Consider the following 22,670-nt stretch of genomic DNA (forward strand, 5'->3'; position numbering starts at 1 on the left):
AGAAACTGTGGTATATATACACAATGGAATATTACTCAGCCATAAAGAATGATAAAATTATTGCATTTGCAGGCAAATGAATGAAATTGGAGAATATCATGCTAAGTGAGATAAGCCAATCTAAAAAAACTAAAGGAGGAATGATCTTGCTGATAAGCGGATAAGGACACATCATGGGGAGTAGGAGGGGTTAGTGTTAATGTTAGAATTAGGGTTAGGGAGAGGGATGATAATAGAGGAAGGACTGTACAGAGGGAAAAGAGGGGTGGGAGTGTTGGGGGGGGAAATAACAGAATGAATCTAACAACATTGTCCTATGTAAATTTATGATTACACAAATGGTATGCCTTTACTTCATGTACAAACAGAGAAACAACATGTATCCCATTTGTTTACAATAAAAAAAAATTAGGATTGAAGTTTTCTAGTGTGTATAATATTACTGGAGGAGGGTGTGTGTGTGTGTGTGTGTGTGTGTGTGTGTGTGTGTGTGTGTATGAATCCATTGCATATGTGGGTATGCAAAAACGCATGAAAGACTGTAAAGCAGGAAAAGAAAAATAAATGAAGGAGTAGTCAGTTTTACGTAACCTTGGTGTTTATAATTTCCACCAGTAATTCTCACCCATTTTAAAAATAACAAAACACTGCTCCTAGTGACTGCTACTCTGAAAAAACCCAAAGATTATGCTTACTGTTTTTCCCCCTGATTTATATGTTCAAAAAGTAGTCACTTAAAAAAAAAAAAAGTCATTATTTCTGTTGAAATATAATGGCTGGCATAAAACTTAATTCTCAAACTGCCTAATATGTATGAGAGAAAAATTGTCATGGAGGAATGAAGGAAGACTAGGAGCTCATCCAAACACTATATTTGACTACAGGGAGAAGGTTTATATTTAACATAGATGAGGAATACATAAAACCAACATCAGTAAATTCACTCTTTCCAGTCAGGAGGATGGTATTATTTAGTTGTTGAGATAAGAATTTGTGAATTCAGTTATAAACTTATTCATAAATAATCATCATATTTGAATAGCAAATTAACATAAAGGACACTAAAAGGCTTGTGAACTTGATCAGCTCAAAGTTTGGAAGCAATTGGGGTGTTGTGTGATAGGCTAGGATCTCAGTTCTTGATTACAAAGGAGAATAGAAAATGAGCCCATGTGCCCTATAAAAAGCACTGTTATTCTTAGGGAAAATCATCTACCATTATATATAATCATATAGAAAGTCAAATTCTGAATTTTTTTTTAATTTTGAGACTGGGTCTCACTAAGTGGTTTAAGGCCTCAGTCAAATACTGAATATTTTTTCATTTTTCTTCAATGAAAGCTAAATGTATTTTAATTATATATGGAAACAGTTTTGGTTTTGATATATTTTTAAATATTTTATAAGTCATTCAATATCCTGTGGTCAAATGAACTGCAGAATTGTAGGTACTTGTGTGGAGACTCTATTTTCAATCATTAGTAAATAAAGTGGAAAATGCCTTTTATTTACTGTGGCCATAATATTTATGTTTTCCCTGACCCTACCCTCAAACCAGATTCTTATGTTGAAATCCCAATGCCCATGGTGATGGTTTCAGGAGGCAGGCCCTTCAGGAGAGACTGAGTCACAGTGGTAGAACCTTCATGAAGGAGATTAGTGCTTTTTTTTTTAGAGGTCTGAGAAAGTTCCTTTGCTGCTTCTATCATGTGGGGGCATAGAGAGAAGGTAGGTCTATCCAGAAACCTTACAGTAGGCCCTCATTAGGTGATAACTCTACTGGTATCTTTTTCTTCAAATTCCCAGCTTCCAGAAATGTAGGAAACAAACTTCACTGGTGTAGGCTGCCAGTTTATGGTATGTTCTTACAGCAGCCCAAATGGACTAAGGCAATATTATATGAGCCCTCTGATTTATTAAATAGTTCTATAAAATGTCTTTAATCTTACATACCATCTAAAAAAGACTTTTCCATAACCAGTTCACAGATATTTTAATTTCAACCTCTTATGGAGTGTATTAATAAAAGAAATTGCCCTACAATTACTTTTATTGGTTCACAATTTATTTACCTTATGAAACTTTGTACACTTGACTTACTTCATCATTTGCTTCTTCCCAGCCTCTGGAAAACTGCTCTACTCTCTGCTTCTGTGAATTTGACTATTTGGATTTCTCATATAAGCAGTACATAATATCCATCTTATATTTATAAAATCATCCTTATGGGATGATTTCTCTGGGTGCCACACTTCCTATGAACCTAACTTTATTTTTAAAGTTAATTATAATTAACTGAAACGACGTAGCTTTTTTAAAAATTCATGAAGCAAAAGTAGTCTCACACCAAAATGCTCCTTTCTTATGTGTTCATTCATCTGCTCAATGATCAGTCCAATGTTTCAATGCATATAATGCATGTCAAAACCTTAGTACCATTCTCTAGATGAGAACAAATAACTTACTAATCTTGACCCGTTTTATTGAGAATACTCTGATTTATTTGTCTTCATATGCATTTCTCTCTGCAATAGCTTCATAGCAGGTCCATAAATTATGCTGATTTCCTTTGTAAACCATCCTACTTTTTCAATGGAGATAATAATTTTTTAAAAATGTAAGCTAATTTTTCAAATGTTATTCAAAAAGGGAATAGTATTTATTCTATTTTTATAAAAATAATAAAAGTATAGATAAAATAAATGAGTTCACTCAAAAACAGAATAATGTAATATTTTCATTTAGAGATGAATGAGTCAGGTTTGGAGGTCAAGAAAATGTGACATTTTGGGACAAAAACTGATGTTGCATATATATGCAAGATTCAAGTAATATAAACTAGATCCTCAAATTAGTAATTTATAATTTGAAATAGTATTGCAACAAAATGAAACTGTATTTAAGTAATTTAATCGCTAATTAAGCCCAATTTCCAAAAGAGAAATCACATTATGTTTATTTCTTTCCTTGATCAGAAACTGTGTAAGATTCAGTTTCTAAGATATATTCAATAGAAAACTAATACATAAAAATTCAATTATAATTGAGAAACTACATTACAATGTTATTGGCTGCCCCAGTGTTTCTTGCTACTTTACCCTTTGTATATGTAGTTATGCCTCAGTTTTTCTTAACAAGGTTTTTGGATTTTCCTTGAACATGTGCAGGAATAAAAATGACTAGGAGATGATACACAGACTTTTTAAACTTTATTTAGCTTGGATCTTAAATAGTGGGTTCTTGGGCATGGATTGGTACTTTTATTTTAGCTGCCACTTTATTTGGAAATATGACTATCCAAGTTATAGTTCCCACAACACAGAAATGTACATTTCTCAAAAATTTGGGAGAGCATGGTTTTTGGCACTGTTCCTGAAAGCACAACAAAGACAGGGCTGAAGTTTATCTACCTGAATCTTTGTCCTTCTAGGTTGTGCTGGAGGAAATATTATGGTGCTGTCCTTGGGACCAGATACATACTTGGGAATCTAACTGAGATCCAGACACTTTGAAAGGGAGTAGTCTAAGAAAGGAGCCTGACAAGATGAGGAAACCTTTATAAGAAAGGGTCTGTGTAAGGAACAAGTTCTGAATGTAGGAAGGGAGAAGGCTTGTAGAACATGTTAGCAGGGGAGAATAAGCAACCCCCAGGGAGTGTACTGTAGGAATACCTCAGGGGAGAGGTGGATGTTGGGATTAGAGCAATTCTCCAGAAAACATTAAAAAACAATTACATACATGCAAACACACACATGTGCGCCCCCCCCAACACACACACACACGCACACAAAGACTTAGAACTGTTATTTGGGCACCCAGAGGACAGATTACAGTAGTATTTGAAGGTAATACCTTTTGGTCTTCTCCTGTCAAACTCTAACTCCTATGCAAGGGCTTTGCCTTGCCACTTATACAAAATTTACAGTTGTGGGCATGTTGTATAACTTAGTACACAGAATGTCAGCTCTAACTTCATCTTTTGGCCTTTATTTCCTTATAAAGGATTCTGGGTATGTAAAATTTATATTAAATAATTTTGTGTCCTTTTTACCTGATCTGTTTTATGTCAATTTAATTCTCAGTACCCACTGGAAAAAACTTATAGACTAGAGGTTAAAAATTTGCCTTCACTGAACTTTGAATTTCATGAAATGTTGAAATTTTGTATTTCTTTCTGAACTTTTAAATCTAAAACCTAACTGCTATAAACTTGAATGTTGTTGGCAAAGGAATAGAATCAGTGTGTGTTATCAAGGTTTGTTTTGTCCCTGTTCAAGAACAGGGAAGGAAGATTTGACAGATGAGTGTATGGAAATATCAGCATATTATCATGGAAGAAAAGCATATATGCATCCCTAAAGTATGTACTATGGTTTAAAATTTACATTAATATGTCTTTGCAAAAAGAATGTGATGTGATACATTTGTTTGTGAATGTGAGTGTTTATGTGTGTGTGTGTGTCTGTGTGTGTGTATCTATAACCTATGGGCTGAGTGGGAGTTAGGTAGAATTATTCCACTCTGTAGGATCAATTATTACCTTTACTTGTTTAATATCTACAGTCAACATCAATAGTTTGCAAATTAACATGATAAATATGTTAATATATGGTCAGACAAGTATTTTTCATTGTTGTATACAGTGTGTATAAAGCATGTGCTTTTTCTACAAGTACAGAAATATTTGCACCTTCATATATCAGGGCACACAAACATGGAGGTTCATATTAGAATGTTTGGGGCAAGCATTTTTATTAGCATGTATCAATTATACATATTAATGGGGTTAAATGTCATAATTCTACACATGCATATAGCATCCACTGATCAAATCTAACCTTTCATTTCCACTCTCCCCTGAACAACCTCACCAATCTCTAATCATCTCTGCTCCACTTTCAGGTGGACTATTTTAGCTTCCACCTAAGAGAGAGAACATGTGATAGTTATATACTGAACTTTTAAGTATGATTTCCTAGATTAAAATTCTGGAGTCTGTTTTACAACTGTTGATTCAGAGGTTACTTGGGCCTCTGACTCCCATTATATGAATCCTGCTTGTAGATTATTGTAGTATTGTCTTACATGAGTATTACTGGACTATTTAAAGGGGCTGAAATTAAGACTTCATAAAGCTTATAGAACTGGAATGACCCATTAATTCCATCACTCTGTTAATAAGTGTATGTATTGCAGTGTGTGTTGATTTATTTCAAGAAAAATTTGGGGAGACTTATGGCTCATATCCACCTCAAACTATTTGGAAGTTCCTCCTTTTTATTAAAAAAAGTTAAGTTGTGTGTGACCAAATTAAGTTACATTTATGAGGATAATTAGTCTTAGATTTGAGGCCAAAGAAAAATTTCCTTCTTTTGAAATTCTCAAGAGCTCAGCTCAAATCATTTCACTTCACTAATTAAATACCCTTGGTGGCTTGTCTTTGCTGAAAGAATAAAGGCTAAATTGTTTGTTTAGCCTTTGTTCTGCGTTCCAAATCCCATTACAAATTAGCCCAACTTTACTGTCTTGTCTTACAATCTCTGCCTCCCACAATTCAAGGTCTATCTATGTTATTTTTCATTTAACAACCATCTGTGGAACAACCAGTGTGCACCAGATGTTCTGCTGTGTAAATCAGAAATGATTTCTGATTTGAAGAATGTAGAATCATATGAAGGGAGTTATCTTAAGAGACTCATTTATAAACTATTCTATTAAATATATGAAAAAAATTTAGCAACTCAGGATGATCGAATATCTCTAGTGGTTTCTGGATTGGATTTATAGGCTAATTTTTGTTACTATCAATGAAAAATATCTCAGAAGATAAAATTCATTGGCATTGTTCCCCAAAGTAAAAGTAGAGAAGTATAGGATGTCATTAAGTGTAACTAGTTCCATAACCGCAGTGCCTTTGAATATAGAACCTTTGGCTCTGTTCCAAACAGATGGCTAAATATGATATCTCTCAGTAGTTATATAACTATAAATTTATGTCCAGGTCCTATCCCTACATGAAATGAAAAACAGAAATATGAAAGACCATAATACATAAGACAAACTTGTCCAGTCTGAGACCAGGAAGGAACTTCTGTAAACAGCCCAAGATTAGCCACCTCCTCCTCTCCCTAAAAGTTAAATAAAATTTTTCTCTTTAGTGGGAGGAAAAGAAGGACTTGGCATTGCCTTGGGGACCCATTAAGTTTCTATATGAGGCTCAGTTTCCATGTATTTCAGCTGCAAATGGATATGAAGACCGGAAACTCGAGAGCAGAGGTTAAGGTTAGAGTTTGTTAGACTTTGTGAATTGAGAATGATTACTTGGCTGTGGGCCCAGCTTCATGTTACCAGGACTTAACCAGACAAGAAGGAAAGCTAAAATGAGTATACCACAAATAGCAAAGCAACTATCACTGCTACTACCCAATGCTATTACAGACATCCATCACTGAAGAGTGGGGCTCTTATAGTCATCCATCACTGAACAATTCATATAGGTAAGTATTCAATATATACATATATAAATAAATACATAAATACATATATATGTGTATATATATATATATTTATAAACACACAATCTAGAGCCATGATGAACAAAATAACATAAGATTAAATCAAGTACAAGAGAAATTTCAATTTGGAAACATGATAAACAAGATCAGCAGGGCTGCTATTGGCACAACTTGCATGCCACTTTATAGTGGCATGGACTTTTTCTTTAAGTAGAAGGGATATATTCTAGAATAATGGTAGAGGCTGGGGAAGTAACTCAGAGATAGAGTACTTGCCTCATATACACATGGCCCTGGGTTCTCTCCCCAGAACTGAAAGAAAAAAGGAGATAAAAAGCCAGTGGCATAGTCATTTATTGTCACTGCCAAGTTCTACATACTACACCTCATTGTAGGTGCTATGCTTTCATAGGACAGGTAGTGCAGTAGGTTATACAAGTTACATGCTCCAGAATCACCACATGTGTCACATTGTGCTGCACCGTGACATTCCAATAGCTAAGCTACAACGTCACTAGGGGATAAGAATTTTTCAGTTCTATTATAGTTTTACAGAACCACTATCATACATGTGGTCCATCACTGACCAACATGTGTTTAGGTGGCACATATTTTTCTATTCATACTTACTTTCCCTACTTTAAAACATGAATTTTGTACACTAGCTAGGCAGGCATCATTACTATCCTACAAAACACTGGAAAATTTTTACCACATCTATCACTGAGAACTCTTTATCTTGCAAGTGAAGGCTGATTCAACTCAAACTAAGAATAAACAATAAAGAATTTATTGGCTTAATAATTGAAATACTTTGAAGGCAGGTTGACTACACGCAGTTTAAATTTGAGAAACAAACTATGTCATCAAAGAGTAGGAAAGGGATAATTCAAGAGAAAGTCAAAGTTTTCATACGGGAAGAAAAAGCTTTGTATGCATGGCTGACACAAAAGTATGGAGCAAACACCTGTATACACAGACACACACATGAATACTTCAGGACTCTGTGTTCTATGTCCACATGTCATTCCCTTCCCCAAGAATCCCTTGTCCTTCCTTATAAAAATTCAGTTGCTCTTTAAATTTCTTTCCCTTTTGGTTTCCTCTGACCATTTTTCTCTTTTGAAAGCCCAGAACTAATTCTTCATCAGTAATCTTTCTACCAGCCTTCACCACAATGAATAGTTCTCTTATTTGCCCCAAGTTACAAGAATCTTGCATCTATTGCAAGGGCTAATTGTTTTGGTCCACAACACTAAAGGTGGTGTAATATACAGTATAGAGTGTTAGTTTTCCCAAATAGTTGAGCACAGTTATATTAATTCATTGTGGTCTGAGGTACATAATAATTTGAAATTATGATTTGACTTTCTAGAACCACACTAAATTCCTCAGTCTTCCCTACCACCTCTATTGAAGAGGGAGGCATACTTCTTTTTCTTGCTTTGCTGGACTTGAATTGTGAAAGTCGAAGTCAAGTCTGAGGCACTGGGATTCCAACAGGTAGGTAGGCTTCAGTGGAAAGCTGTGGAAAACAGGATGTGGAAGAGAATGTGGTATCTGTGGGGAAAAAAGGAAAAGGGTGCCACCTGCAGGGATCGGGACTAAAATTGTGGTCAGGGTAGGATCCAGGAGGTGTGTATGTGAAAAACAAGCAGGAAGGGTGTCAAAAATAGATAGATATTATAACATAGAAGTGGGGCAGTTAAGCCCTGGAAGATAATTTTCTATTTAGTCATCTGGAAATGAAAATGCTTTGTAACCACTGAAGGAATAAAGGACTGTCTCCTTTCAGACTCAATAAAAGCAGAGGCCTTCCTCTATTTTTTAAAATAAATTCTTCTCTTTGAACAATTCTTGCATTTTAGTAGGTCCCACACTATATTGTTGACTCATGTACAGTAAAAACATTATAGATTGGAACTCCCACTAATTCATATTTTCCTTACCTTAACTCTGTGACAAAATAATCAATTTCCATTCAAATCTGTGTACCCTCTTATGTATTTTCTGGAGCTGATTGAGTTCTACTTTGTTTTAATTGATCCTTTGAAAAATCCCTATAAAAATGAAGTAAATTTTTGAGAGTAGTTTTATCTATTTTCAATGCTAAAAAAGATTTAAAAAAATGACCAAGCTCTTTGTTTTTACTCTTATGTTTATCAGAAAGTATAAAATATACCACCTTTATTTATAGAAGCTGGGTGATGCCCAGGAGCCTGTATTTGGACTTAGCTACTGGATTCACCACTTCTACAAACACTTTTGTCTTGAGAATTGTCTCAGTGTTGGCCTTGGCAATGGGGAATGGATTCTGAAATTTCACTCCTTGGACCCAGATATTCAGTTAAAAAAAAGAACTAGGAAATGCTGGCTTGTGTTTATCTTTTATATAATCAGAAAAGAATGCTGACGAAAACATCTGCAGGGCAGATAAAAGAGAAAGATAATTGTTTTCAAAGTTAGTGGAAAACAAACCAACAAATGATGAGATAGGATGACTATATTACCAAAGATGGTTAGCTCAAACTCCCAGATCTTTGTCTTTTTAGGATTTACTGCAAATCACTCTCAAGGGAGCTTTGTCTAAAAGTCATACAGTTTCAGAAGTTAATTAGGAAACTCAAGTAATATGAGTGTCTGTTTATAAGTACTCATGAACATAGATACTTTTTAGTTTTCAGATTCAATATATACCTTTTTTCTCACACCATTTCATATGAACAGCCTAAGAATTTGGGGAGTGAGAGATCACAAAGGGTAACGTAAGTAGGCAGCATACTGGAGAAAGGAATGGGGAGACATCTCATACCCACTAAATATGTACTGCATGTACTTTTCCTGAACAATGCATTTTTCTACATATTTTCTCATTTCCATAGTCAATTCTGCAAAGTAGATGTCCCATTGAAAAAGAGCAGAGGAGTACTAAGTAAACTTGTGCAGGTTCTAAAATCTACTGCGCATCTGAGTTTTCACATAGCTTTCTTATGAAAAACTCCATGCCATGTATTTAAACCATGATAACCAGCAAGAGTTAGATACCAAAGGACTCAATAAACCAGTGAATCATAGACTGACCTCTGTCCTTAGGTGTCTAATCTTAGACAACCATTCAAGCTTTTTTGCTCTTACTCTCATATCACATTCTTACATAAAAAGTTTATATATCTAGCTCTGCTTATTTACAAGCTCAATTTAGTCAAACAGATCCAGATAATGCATAATTGTCACTGATATCTCTGTTTTCTACTTTAATGGATCATTCAAAATCTTATTGTACTGCAATAAGCTCAAGTTTCCTTTTGTGAAGTTTTGTTGAAGTCAAGTAAAACTTCCAGCTGCTTTAAAAACACACAAGATATTCTGATAAGTGGGCACTCTTTTATGATGCTTAAATGAACATTCAGTTTAGTTGAATTCAAGTCCAATCACCGACTCCCTTAAGAAAATTTAGAACCCACCATTATCATGGGACATTGGCACCCAAAGATCTGAGAGGAACCAAGCTCCTTGTACAGCTGACACAATTCTGTTTAATTCCAGAGCCTCACAAATTTCCCTTTGGATGTACCTCCATTGGTATAGGAAAGTGAACACCTATAGGCAACCACAGGGTAATAGGAATTTTCTTTAAGTGTGATATTTTACCATTTAAATAAAGTTATATTTTTTCTTTAATCCCTGACAAATTGTTGTTTATTTAAAAGTATGTAAATCTATTTATCAAGTAAAACAAATGCTCCTTATATTTGTGGTATATATTCTATACACACTTATTAGCTATTCCTGGGGATTATTGCATCTCAGTTTTAAGCAGTTCAGTTTGCACTACATAAATTTTGCAGTTTGGCTCATATAAATTATGTTCTCCAGAACATGGTCAATCACCATCTTTAGGAATGCCATTATCATATGCAATCTCTCCTATAGATTGTATTTAGAATAACAGCATATGTAAGACTTCAGTTGCAGGCATTGGTGCTAATTTCCTTTTTTGTCATTATTTTATTTAATTGTTTTTAACAATTCCATCAGATAGGGATTTTTATACACTTCATATGTCACAATGCATATGGAGAAATAGAAACAAACATTTATTTGAATTCATACAACTAAAAATTATCAGTACATACTCTCATCTAGTGTTATGATTTAGATACTAGATGTCCCCAAAAAGCTATGTGTGAGACAATGCAAGAAGGTTTAGAAGTGAAGTAATTGGGATATGAGAGCCTTAGCCCAATCAGGGAACTAATTTCCTTATGTAGGGATTAATTGAGTGGTCACTGGAGAGAGGTAGGGTGTGGTTAGAGGAGGTGGGTCCTTAGAGGTATGTCTTTGGGGTGTATCTTGTTCTTGTATAGAGCACTCTCTCTCTCTCTCTCTCTCTCTCTCTCTCTGTCTCTCTCTCTCTCTCTCTCTCTCTCTCTCTCTCTCTCTCTTTCTGATTCCTTGTGCAATGTTCTTCACCAAATTCTTCTGCCATGATATTCTGCCTCACCTTGAGCCCCAAGGAATGGAGCTGGCCCTCTGTGTACTGATGCATCTGAAACAGTGAGCCCTCAAATAAATATTTCCTCCTCTAATTGTTCTTGTCAGGTTTTTGGTCACAGTAACTAAAAGGCTGACTAAAACAGCTCATCTGACTCTAGAATTTAAGCAACTACCTTTCTAATTCTCTATGTAATGATTTAATTTATAACTGGATTATCTTTATTCTTGCTAACAACTCTGTTTTTATATAAATAAGTCAATGTATAATTACATCGTGTAGCTCAGAACAGTATGGAAATTCATGTCATAGGCTTTTAGGTTTACTTATGAAAAGGTAGAAAATAAGAACATTAAATCTAAGTTTATCATGATAGTTTTTATTTTCTATGGATCCACAGGAATAAGAATCTTTTGCCTTGAATTTTCAGAGGATATAAACAAGTATATTTAACTTTTGAGAACTCAAAATTACATATAGGAAAACACAGAAGGCAAGCAAAATTAAAGCTGAAATATGAGAATGTGTAACTTAGATGCAAACATGGAAAAGGTCTGCAGTTCTTTGGTTATAACAATAAGCAAAATACCACTATTGTCCATAATGGGGGCCACTTACTCTATAGACAAGTAAAGTTTTCTTCAACATTCTTGAGGAGATGAAAAGTAGCTTCATGTCCTGCAGCAGAGTGAGATTTGAAAAGACCCAGTAGTGATGGCAGGTGAGACCACTGTAACAGGAAGCTGAGGAATCAGAAGCCAGTAACTAGATTTTCCAGAAGTCAAATTTATATTAAGCAATAAGCTCTCAAAAGTACAGTGATTTGCAGGATTTCATAGATTCTTTCAATAAAGAGGATTATTGTTTTTAGTCACATCCTATGGAAATAAATAGACAGTCTTTTAAAGAGTTTCCAAGGGTGTCTTATCCAAGTCCCTAGTTTTCAAATATGGAGGGGGATGCAGAATGCCTTTGAAGCATCCTCCTACTGCCTGCTGTCAATCCACATGTCCTACATGGGATTTGTCCTACTGTAGCCTTGTGGCGAACCCATGAAGAAACCAGACAGGGCACAGGATTTGACAGAAAAAGCAGGACAGTGTCCTTTTCCCATAGGAACAGGGTGATTATCAGTGTTGTTCCAGGGTCAAAGCAGTTTTGCAGTCTCACCAAAAACAGCAGATCTCTAAAACTGGTTGTAACTTTGCCTATTTTTGCATGCTCCATTATCGGACTGTGCAATGATTATTTTCCTGAAAACAGACTTAGACCTATTCCTCAAGATAATGTAATAATTCTGTGACTTGTAAAACTGTTTTTAACAAAACTCTTCAGATTTAAATAGGCAGAGAGATATTGGCTGTCTTCAACTACTGACCTTGACCCTGATATATAAAAATTATTTCTCCATTATACAATTTTCTCCCTCCTGCTTTCCAACATTTAGTTATTGTTAATACAGTTTTTTACACATATCTTTCTCTCCTCTTTTACTGTTAGCTTTTTTATGTTCCCATGACTATAATTATTCACCTCCTTTTTTCTTTATAACTCCAGTCTTCAGAATGTGGATGGATTGTGCTGCTATTAACATTGATGTGGTTGCATCACTGTGGTATGCTGATTTTAAATCTTTTGGATATATACCAATGAGTGGGATAGCTGGATTATATGGTGGCTCCATTCCTAGGCTTTGAGGAATCTCCATATTGCTTTCCAGAGTGTTCCCACCAGCAATGTATGAGTCATCATTTAAAAAGAATTTTTTAAAAATTTAATTTAGTTTACATTATTTTTTATTTGTTATTTATCCACATCTTTGCCAACATTTATTCTTACTTGTATTCATAGCAGAAAGATGAGTAGAGGGAAAGGAGGAAACACTGGAGGGGGAGGGAGTGAAGAAGGAAGTATTAGAAACTGAATTAGAGCAAATTACATTCCAGGCTTTTATAATCATAAAAAAAAAATGAATCCTCTTGTTAAATATAGCTAAAAAGAACCAATGGAGGGGGGGAAAGCAATGGAACACCTCAGCACCTCAGTTTGCCTAGTGTTTTTGCCTTCCATGAATCACTCTCTGTGCAATAAAGTGAAAAGATTTTGCTTATGGAAAATATTTCAAATAAAAATTAACAAATGTGATACCTACAATTATTTTTGAATATAATAAATGATCACTTATGTGTATTTTTTGTACATATGGAATTTTGGGGGGTAAGAGAGTTGGGAGGTTGTAGAACTGGGGAGATCAATAGCCAGAAAAAATAGCTAAAGATTTCTATTGTCAAGACCCTGAAAATTCGTATGCTGAGGACCTAATGTTTTCATGTGGGCCTTTACACTATGGTCTCAGCATAATGAGGAGACTGGAATAAAGAGGGTCCTCAAGACGGTGTGATAGACAAATATAGGCCTGAAAATTCTCAGATGTTAAAAAACATGTATTTACTGAAGGACTGAGGCATGATTTACTGCCTCATTGTCAAATACCAAGAAAGATGTTTCTCTTTTAAGTGTGTAAAATGGTAGAATTCCTTATTTATTTAAATTTTTCTCATTATAAAGATAATATATGACTAACCAAGGAGATTTGGAAAACATAGTAGAGAAAAAAGAGTTAAAATTTACAATCATTTTATCCTTCAGGTATAACAGAATTTGCTATTTTGGTACATCATCTATTTCTTATACTGCTTTTGCATGTGAAATCTCACATAATCACAAACACAGCTACAAAAATTCTGTTTGTATGCAAATAATTCTCTGTCTTTAATATCTAATATTATGACACAAATATTTTCTAGTGTCAATAATGTCTCTTTTACACATCTCTAAAACATACTTTCATTGGGTATATTTTATAATTTAATCATTTAATTTTATAATTTAATCAATAGTTACTTGTTTCCCATATTTTCTATCAAAAAACTCTACAATACACATTATTTATTATATTATTTCTGTGCATATACTTGATTCTTTTTGAAATGAACTTCTCGATATAGAAGTCTTTCCCTGAATCAAATGCGATTTGGAAGTCATTAGAAACAAAATGTCAAATTTTTTCATAAATATTCTTATTCATTAACCTCTATTCTCTTGCCTATATAACTAATAATAATTGTTTATTCTTTTGTTTCCATATTTACCATGGGAATACACAGATATTTCTCATATGTGAAGAGTGAATAGCATCCTCATTCACAGGATGTTGCTGTAACCTAATATTTTATCTCCCACTCCAAATATAAATAAATAAATAAATAAATAAACAAACAAAAACACATTGAAATTAAAGTGACCTTGATTAACTATAAAGAAAAACTTGAATCATTTTACTTTTAGGGAGAATAGCACTTGCAAGTTTCAGTTTAGTGCATTTTCTGTATCTGGTCCTAAAATTTTAGCATACTGGATTCCTAATATTAGTTCAGAACACATCCTTTGCTATCCCTATCAATGCCTCCTAGAAAGAACTTTACAATATTGTGGCCACATTACATTATACTAACTTAAGAATCTCATCATAAACCTTTACCATAAAACTTTATAGTAGAAAGTTATGGATAAACCGTTTATCCATACTCTAGATTACAGAGTAAAAATCATTTATCTGGGATCAGGAAGACATAATACCAGAAAATCCTTGAGGAGAGATATCTAATTATCTCTTTTCCTGGATCTGTATCTATAGAGTTGAACAAACTTCGCCTAGGTAATATGCAGTAATGTAATGGCCATTTACCAATACTTCCATTAGCACTTTCTTGTATAGATCAGAAAGGAACACTTTTTATTCATCACTGTGAAGTATAATAAATGTTCTTAATTCTTACTGAAATATTTTCTACAGGCATTTAAGAAAATGATGATTGTTGGAAGTTATTTCATTTTAAAACATCACATTAGCATTAACTTTTTATTTTACCATAGCACCCCAAATATACATATTATATGACCCTGGATTGCTCCTCTTAAGAGGGAATGATTTGAAGGGCCTTAGGCAAAGCCATTAAGAGATCAGAGTTAGATTTAAAACTGCCACAAAGGAAGTGAAGCTTTTTATCAATTGGTCCATCTTTGTAAAGTCATTTTAGCAACAAATAATTCAACTCATTCTGTTCATACAACTCTTTGCTGAATTTCTCTTTGTGGAAGGGAAGTACAGCATATCTCTCATGGGAATTTATTCTTTCTCTATTTGCTGAAATACACTGAAAGTCAAACATAATATCTAAAAGATAAAACATTTAAATTCAAGATTAAATTCAGAAAATATCAATTCCCTTTGAGATAAGTTTTACCAAAGTGGGTACGCTGGACATTCAATGCAGAAAGAATGAGATATTGTATAGAAAGAATGGGAAACAGAGGTTTTTGGAAGAATTTAAGTCAGAATTCTTCTTGGGGACATATGTAGGTTCAAAAAATAAAAAAAAATAAAAACACTCTATCAGGTGTCTAAATAGATATACAATGATTGTACAGAATCTGGTGGCAAGAGTATAGCTGACTGTAGCTTATTATGATCAGTAATCATCTAGAGGAATGCCATAATGTAGATATTGCTGCAAGGGGTCCTTCCTGTTAAAACTATTAAAGAAAGCCTCAGTTCTTTACTTTTCATGCACATGAAAGCAATACTAGGAACTTTTGAAATACAGATTTGTGAATTTTATTTGCAGATTTCACGTACAAATGGTTTAACATGAGATCACAGTATCTTTGTTTCTTGAATGTACTCCAGTATTCATAATACAAGTGGTCCATGGGCTACACTTTAGCTTTAGGAAAACTAAACAGACACTGAATCAATATATATAGTTGATAAAGGTGGAATTATAACTACCGTTAATCTTGTGGCAATTGGTCATAGCTACAAGTATCTTATAAAGTTAGACCCTCTAATTCACTCTATCTTAACAAAAATCCAAGCTTTGATTGGAAGTTAGAATCCTTCATAAAAATCTCCCATCTCCAAGGAGAACTCAGGGGCTAGAGATTGAGTTACAGTCATGAAATCTCCATAAAAGCTCCAAAATTATGGGGCTCACAGAACTTTTGAGGCAGTGAAAACATCCACAAACTGTGAGGATGCACCTAACTCCATGGAGAATGAGAGTCCTGGATTGGGAAGTTTCCAGATGTTGCTGCATATATCACTTCGTCTGTTTGTGCATTTATAACATGTATGATAAACTGTAATAAATAAAACAGTTTTCTGCATATAATTGTTCTAGCAAATTATTGAATTTTGGAAATAGGGTTGTAGGAACCCCAAACTTTTAACCAAGTAGCACAGAAGTGTGGGAAATTTGGATAGGCAGTATTTGTGAGAGTCATCTGAAGTGGGGAACTGAAATTTTAAGGCTGTGAAGTTCTACACTAACCCTGGGTAGTTAGCTCCAGAGTGGAATTGAATTGTAGGCTACTTAATTAATATGGGAGAGTTTAAGAAATGAGGTACCTCTCAGAGGTCAGGCTTTTCATCTGCTGAGACAAGGAAGTCATTGGAAAGTCTGCCTCATGAAATCCCAAACCACCCTCAAGAAATGGGTGAATATTGACATAAAAATCTATTTTTGAAATGATAGGTAATTATAGTAGTTAACCTATCCGTACTTCAAAACACTATTGAGAAAGTTAAATGAGTGTAGTATGGCATGTATCTGGCTTCATTAGTGCAATAGAACCACAGATTTGTTCTTCTTTTCTTCATTATTGGTATAATAGCATGTAAATTAGCAACAGAAGCAGTTGCACTTGCAGTGGTATAGCAGCAAGAACATTAGGAACTGGTTGTGATAATGAAATGTAAAAGGACTATGCACCTTATAAAATCTATACAAATGTTATTCTTTTTCTCTATATTTTTGTTGGTGCATTATAGTTGTACATAAAGTTAGTATTTATTGTCACATAGTTGTACCTGCACACAACGTAATGATGTAATATGCTCAGTGTCATTAGTATTTCCCCTTTCTTGAATTATAAACAGAAGTGTATCTTTTTTATTTTATTTGTTCTAATTAGTTGTACATGACAGTGGAATGCCTTTATACATTTTGATAGATCATACATAAATGGAGTGTAATCTCTTATTTTTCTGATTGTACATATTATAGGATCACATCGGTCATGCAGTCATATATGTACATGAGGTAATAATGTCTGTTTCACTCTACTATTCTTCCTATCCCCATACCCCTTCCCTTCCCCTCCTCCCCTCTACCTAATATAAAGTAATTCTTCCCTATTCCCCTTCCTTATTGTGAGAGAAGTATATCTTTCCCATCTTTTTAATCTTGGCTTTATCTAGCTTAATGTTGTACATGGAAATGCTCTAGAACTAATTATTTTTTGTAAAGTCTTTTCACAGCTGCAGATGGTGTTCAACATCAATCAATCTAATCTAGACATATTACAGATGACGAAAATGACTCAGGAGTGAGGTTAAAGACTTGCCTAAGGAAATATAGCTTGTTGGCAACTGAACAGGACCTTATCCTGACTGTTCATTAGAATTCTCCAACTACTTCATCAAAGTTACATAATTTATTTCTTTAAAACCAGATATGCAAAGCACATCACAGAGTTTTATGATATGATCAATGTAAAAAGTTCTAGAGTCTTAATTATGTGAAATTATAGATTGAATGAAATTAACATGTAAAATTGAACTACTTATATTTTAAACACACTTGACTATGTTGTGAAACAGTAGAAGGAAGTTATACAATATGCTAAAAAAAACTTTTCAACACTAAATTTTTTAAAAGTACACTATCAGATAAGTGATACAAGGATAATGTATTAATTAAAATATTACTTTTTTGTATTGGAAGTTATATGACTAGCAATGGGACACTCCTGTTTAGAAGACAAAATAAATGAAAAGCGGAATGGTCTTGAATTCTTTGGAATCAGTCTAACATATTTCCCACCACTCTGCAATATAAGTAATATCTATTTTGTATAAAATTACACTCCCTTATATATTAAATTGATGTTTATTGTCACAAGTTTATCTTCATGTAATTGAGATAGCTTTGACTATACTTCTTTTTTTTTAATTAAATGATTTTGCTTAGGGGTTCATTACCTAACTGAACTGAGACACATTCTAAAGCAATGTCATGTCTATTTCATGGACCAAAGGATTCATTTTGAACTAGAATATAAATAATTAATAAAAGAGAAATTATAGGTGGGAGTTCCTCAGTGTCTGGCAAGAAAGCTAGGACTCAGAAGCCTTCAGATCAAAGAATGCAGACATAATGACTCAGTAATAAGTCGGTCTGACTGCGAATTAAACACTGAAGAAAGGAGAGGACAACTTCTCAAATATTGCCTGTGTCTGCTTCAGAAAGTACTAGTCAAATCTTACTTGTGTTATATTATATTGATCACAACATGAGCAGGGTATTGGTTTCCTAATTTTAAGGCTTCTAAACATCAGGTAGAGTCAGTCACCAGAAAGTCATAAAAGTCAAAGATATAATTACGTTCAAGAAAATTCGCACAAATTATTGGCATTTAATAGATAATTTAAAGATATTGAAGATATGTTACGTTATAAATATCTCTGAATAAGTGGTAACACTGTTTGCACTTATGAACACATAACTTGCTTTTCATTGCTCACATTAGACATAAGAAAGAGATTACTAATATATTTCAAATATGTGTACTGCTGATCTCATAGGGGGAAATAACTCATTGTTATACCACACATTACTTACCATTCTTATTGGAAAAACCACAGGAATAGCACAACATGTAAGAGAATTAAGTTCTAACCTAGATTGCATGCCTCTGAAAAGATCTTTCATTTGTTATTACAAGTATGGTCTAGGAAAAATTGGTCTGTTGTGCTTCTATATTTTAATATGGGAGTATTATTACCTAATCCTTCATAGTGAACTGGGATAATGCTGGGGTTAAATGAGTATATAACATATAATTACATGTATTTATATAAAATTTATAACACTCTGGCACGTAAGAAATGCTATATATGTGTTTGTGATCATGATCATCATCTTGGTGATCTTGATGAACTATTATAGCTTTAAAACTTATTTCACAATCCTAAATGGACATTTATATCTTAGTACTGATTACTGATCAAAAGCATTTCTGGAATATAAAGAAGTATTTTTCCCCATGGGGCTTTTTTATACTTGCCAAATGATGTTGGGTAGAAAATAACAGTGAATTTAAAGAAAGAAAACAGATAAAGGTTTTTTTTTTACTTCTTCCCACTGCCCAACATACACATACAGACATACACACAATCAAACACATAATGTATGTATGACATTTTTCCAATTGCACAATTTTTCTCGATTTTAATTCTCCTTCTGCTGAATGAAGTTTAAGATAAATGAGCACTACTTCACTGACATTTTATGAGAGCTATTGAGATTTATCTATAAGTCATGATGTAAATAAAAATTGCAAATGCTGCTTTTGCTGACAATGACACATTTCTTTTTAGACGTAACCGCTCAACTTTCTATGCACTAACATGATCTGTATATTTTGTTTCCCCATGCTAGGAATATGTGCACATGCAGGTTTAAAACATGCTACCTACTATCAAGACTAAAAGAACATGCTTCTCCTACTTCAACTATCATCTTATTTCCATTTATATATGGACACTCCAGCCACTAACTTCTAATCCTGTCTTCAATAAATTAACTTTTAATGAATAAAACAAGTAGAACTTTTCTCTACAAGAATTAGGGTTAAAGACCTAGCATCCAAGTACACTGCGAAATGTTTAACACTCCAAAACATTTCCAAATGAAGGCCAATTTCCATATTGGTACTCTTAAGGGCATTGGTATCATTCATGACAATTTCCACAAAGTATTTTTGCAAATGAAATGCATGTATAACTTGATTTAAACAGTATTCACTATAGCAGAAAGATCCTTAAAAAGGTGCACCATTATGTACTAGTTGGTCATTTAGTTAATCATTTCTATTACATAAGCTACAAATAATTGAGAAATGGCACCTTGAAGAAAAACAATCTAGAAGAATAGTAATCATGGACATATGTAGTATAACAAAGATGCAATGTGGACACTTTCATGTATATGACAAATATTTTGTTGATTCATATCAACAGAAAAAACTTTTATATAGAGATAACAATAGACATGTAGGAAGACAACATTTGATCTTAGTGAGATCTTAATGAATGGTGGCAGGGAGTCAGGGTTATTGGAAGTTACCCTGAATAATATGATCTGTTCTTGGAAAGCATAATTCATTTTTATAGAACATGTGAATGATAATAAGGCTTAAAAAGTTTTGGAAAAAGCTATGGATGTGTAAGTCATAAAGACAACCGGTAAAACTAATGAAATGGAAGTGTCAACTCTGACAGAGTTGACCAGAAGATAAAATATGGTGAAACCATCATGATATTCAAACCTTCATTAAACTGTCAAGTGCTTTGTTCCTAAACCTCTTCTTCCCATCCAAGTTTACTTTATAAAGCTATTTACATTTGTAAAGGACTGATTTCCCTACTTTAGTGAAACTGTAGATCTAATATCCAATAACAGCCTTGGTTTAAGGGAAAAAAAATAACAGCATACAGATTTCTTGCAGTTGAAAGAAAAATTTAAAAACATGGCTTATATCTTGATGGCAGAACTGCCTCTATTATAAAACAACTCATCTAATACAAAGTATCTATGAACAACAAATAATTAATTAGTTATGGAACATATAAAACATATTTTCCAACAACCCATAATAAAGAAATGTGAGTAAAATTCTCAAGAGAATCCTCTGGTAGTGAAACAGAATTTATTATTCTTTATATTAATTTTTTAATGGTCAAAGATCAAACTCTAGTGCTATGAAAATGTTTGCTTACTTTTTACATTTACATCACACACCCTTCTTTCATGAGGAAAGACAAGTAAATCATCATAATGCAGTTTTATCTTACAGTATTTATCATTTATCACATAAATGTTTTCTATAAAACAATTAATTCCTTGATATTTCAGAGTTGTTCATTAGAAAACCAAGTCTGAGAATTTTTTTTGATGAATACAATTAATAGTATAGCATTGTTCTCTCAAAATTTCAGGCTAAGAATGAATGCTGTGACATTCTTCAATAGGAATTCCTGTATGCATAAAAATTTTTCATACTGAATTTATCAGCACTTTCAGCTCATATGTAATCTAAATCAGGTTACAAAATAACAGACCAAAGGGATATTTTCTTGCTTTTAATGAAAATGTAAAGTACATTTATTATCCTTTATATAATTAAATAAGAGATGAGTGAAAGGTGGTAGTACTTATTCTCTGCTTTCATGGATAAGATCTATGATTTTACCACTTATGCCAAACAACATTAAGCCTTGATAGGCCGGAACATCAAAGAATAAAAGTCCATTTCACTGTAACATACTTCTGAGTTCACTGAGTTTGTCTTTCCTCGATAAGAGAACCTCTTATCCCTCTGTAATTTTTCAAACTATATGTATACATTTTGGAAAAAATAACCAAATAAACTAAAATTGGCATCAGCTGTACTACCGTAAAGTAGATGGCATCAGCATTTATTTTTCACACATCTGGCATTAACAGAGTACAGGTACAAGTTAAGATACTCAAGCATACCCATCTAAAGGTTAGCTTACCAGTGGGGACAGAAGTGGAGTACTGAAGGTCCAATCCGCTGGAATCACCAGAGAGTTCAGTTAAACAGGTTGAAGTAAAATCAGAGCTGGAAGTCTGCTCATGTCTGAAGCCTTTGGGAGAAAGGTAATCCAGTTCAAAGGTTATGGCTGACATTGCAAAATTCTCAAGGACCCATGTAAAGCAAAGTTCACACTACCGAAGTTTTAAAAATCACAGGAAAGGGGAAGAATCACTGTACTATAATCAATAGCAACTCCAGGCTCTCCTGTAATTCTCTTCACTTGGAAATCCAAGAATAATAAAAGCCACAGAGCTGACTGCAAGTTTTCCGTGTTCACGCCATTCCTAGACAAGCAACTTCAACAGGATAAATGGATTTTAGAGTTGTTTTTCTTCAAAATGTCTTGTGCCTTTAAGTAAGAACTGCACTCACCCCCTTTCAGAGAGGCTGCAGTGAAAATAAAATGGGCTAAGTGGAGACATAGGCAACGCTGCTGAGAGATGCTTTTAGTAAGTTGGTACTGAAAGTTCTCCTTCGCATTTCTCTATACAAGAGATCAGCTGGGTGGGGCCAAGGCCTGCCAAGGAATGCAACTGTACTCCACGGGGCGGTTCATCAGAGGAAAGCTGTAATTGGAAGGAAGTTATTCTGAATGCTATTTTCTAGCTCGAGATTGTAAGACTTTAGTCCTGCTGCTTATTGAAAGATGACTATGATTGTGAAGAATAAAGTTTTGTTTGTTTTTTTATAAACTGATGGTAGAATAAAATGTGCAGCTTGATAAATACAAAAATATATTTCAAAGTATTAGCAGGCAATGAATAAAAGATCAAAATGATTAAAAAGTAGCCACTGATGGGGCTAGTATCATTTATTATTTAGGAGGTAAAATATCTATTCCATTTGAGTAACTGGGGTAGAAAGTTGTATTGGTCATTCCCCAAAGTTTAATTTTGGATCTCACTTTTATTCAT

At 33.7% G+C, this 22,670-nt stretch overlaps 1 protein-coding gene across 1 annotated transcript in view; it reads right to left on the reverse strand.

Annotated features, from left to right (window-relative positions):
* ANO3 (anoctamin 3) overlaps window positions 1-22,234 on the reverse strand; it is a 465,390-nt gene extending 443,156 nt beyond the window's left edge. Inside the window, exon 1 of the mRNA XM_079101829.1 lies at window positions 21,695-22,234. Within this exon, the coding sequence (XP_078957955.1) occupies window positions 21,695-21,848 (154 nt within the window). The 5' untranslated portion in view covers window positions 21,849-22,234. The remainder of the gene's footprint in view (window positions 1-21,694) is intronic.
* Between the last annotated feature and the right edge of the window lie 436 nt (window positions 22,235-22,670).

The sequence above is a fragment of the Sciurus vulgaris genome (assembly GCF_902686455.1).
Source record: "Sciurus vulgaris genome assembly, chromosome: 11".
Classification (NCBI taxonomy): domain Eukaryota; kingdom Metazoa; phylum Chordata; class Mammalia; order Rodentia; family Sciuridae; genus Sciurus; species Sciurus vulgaris.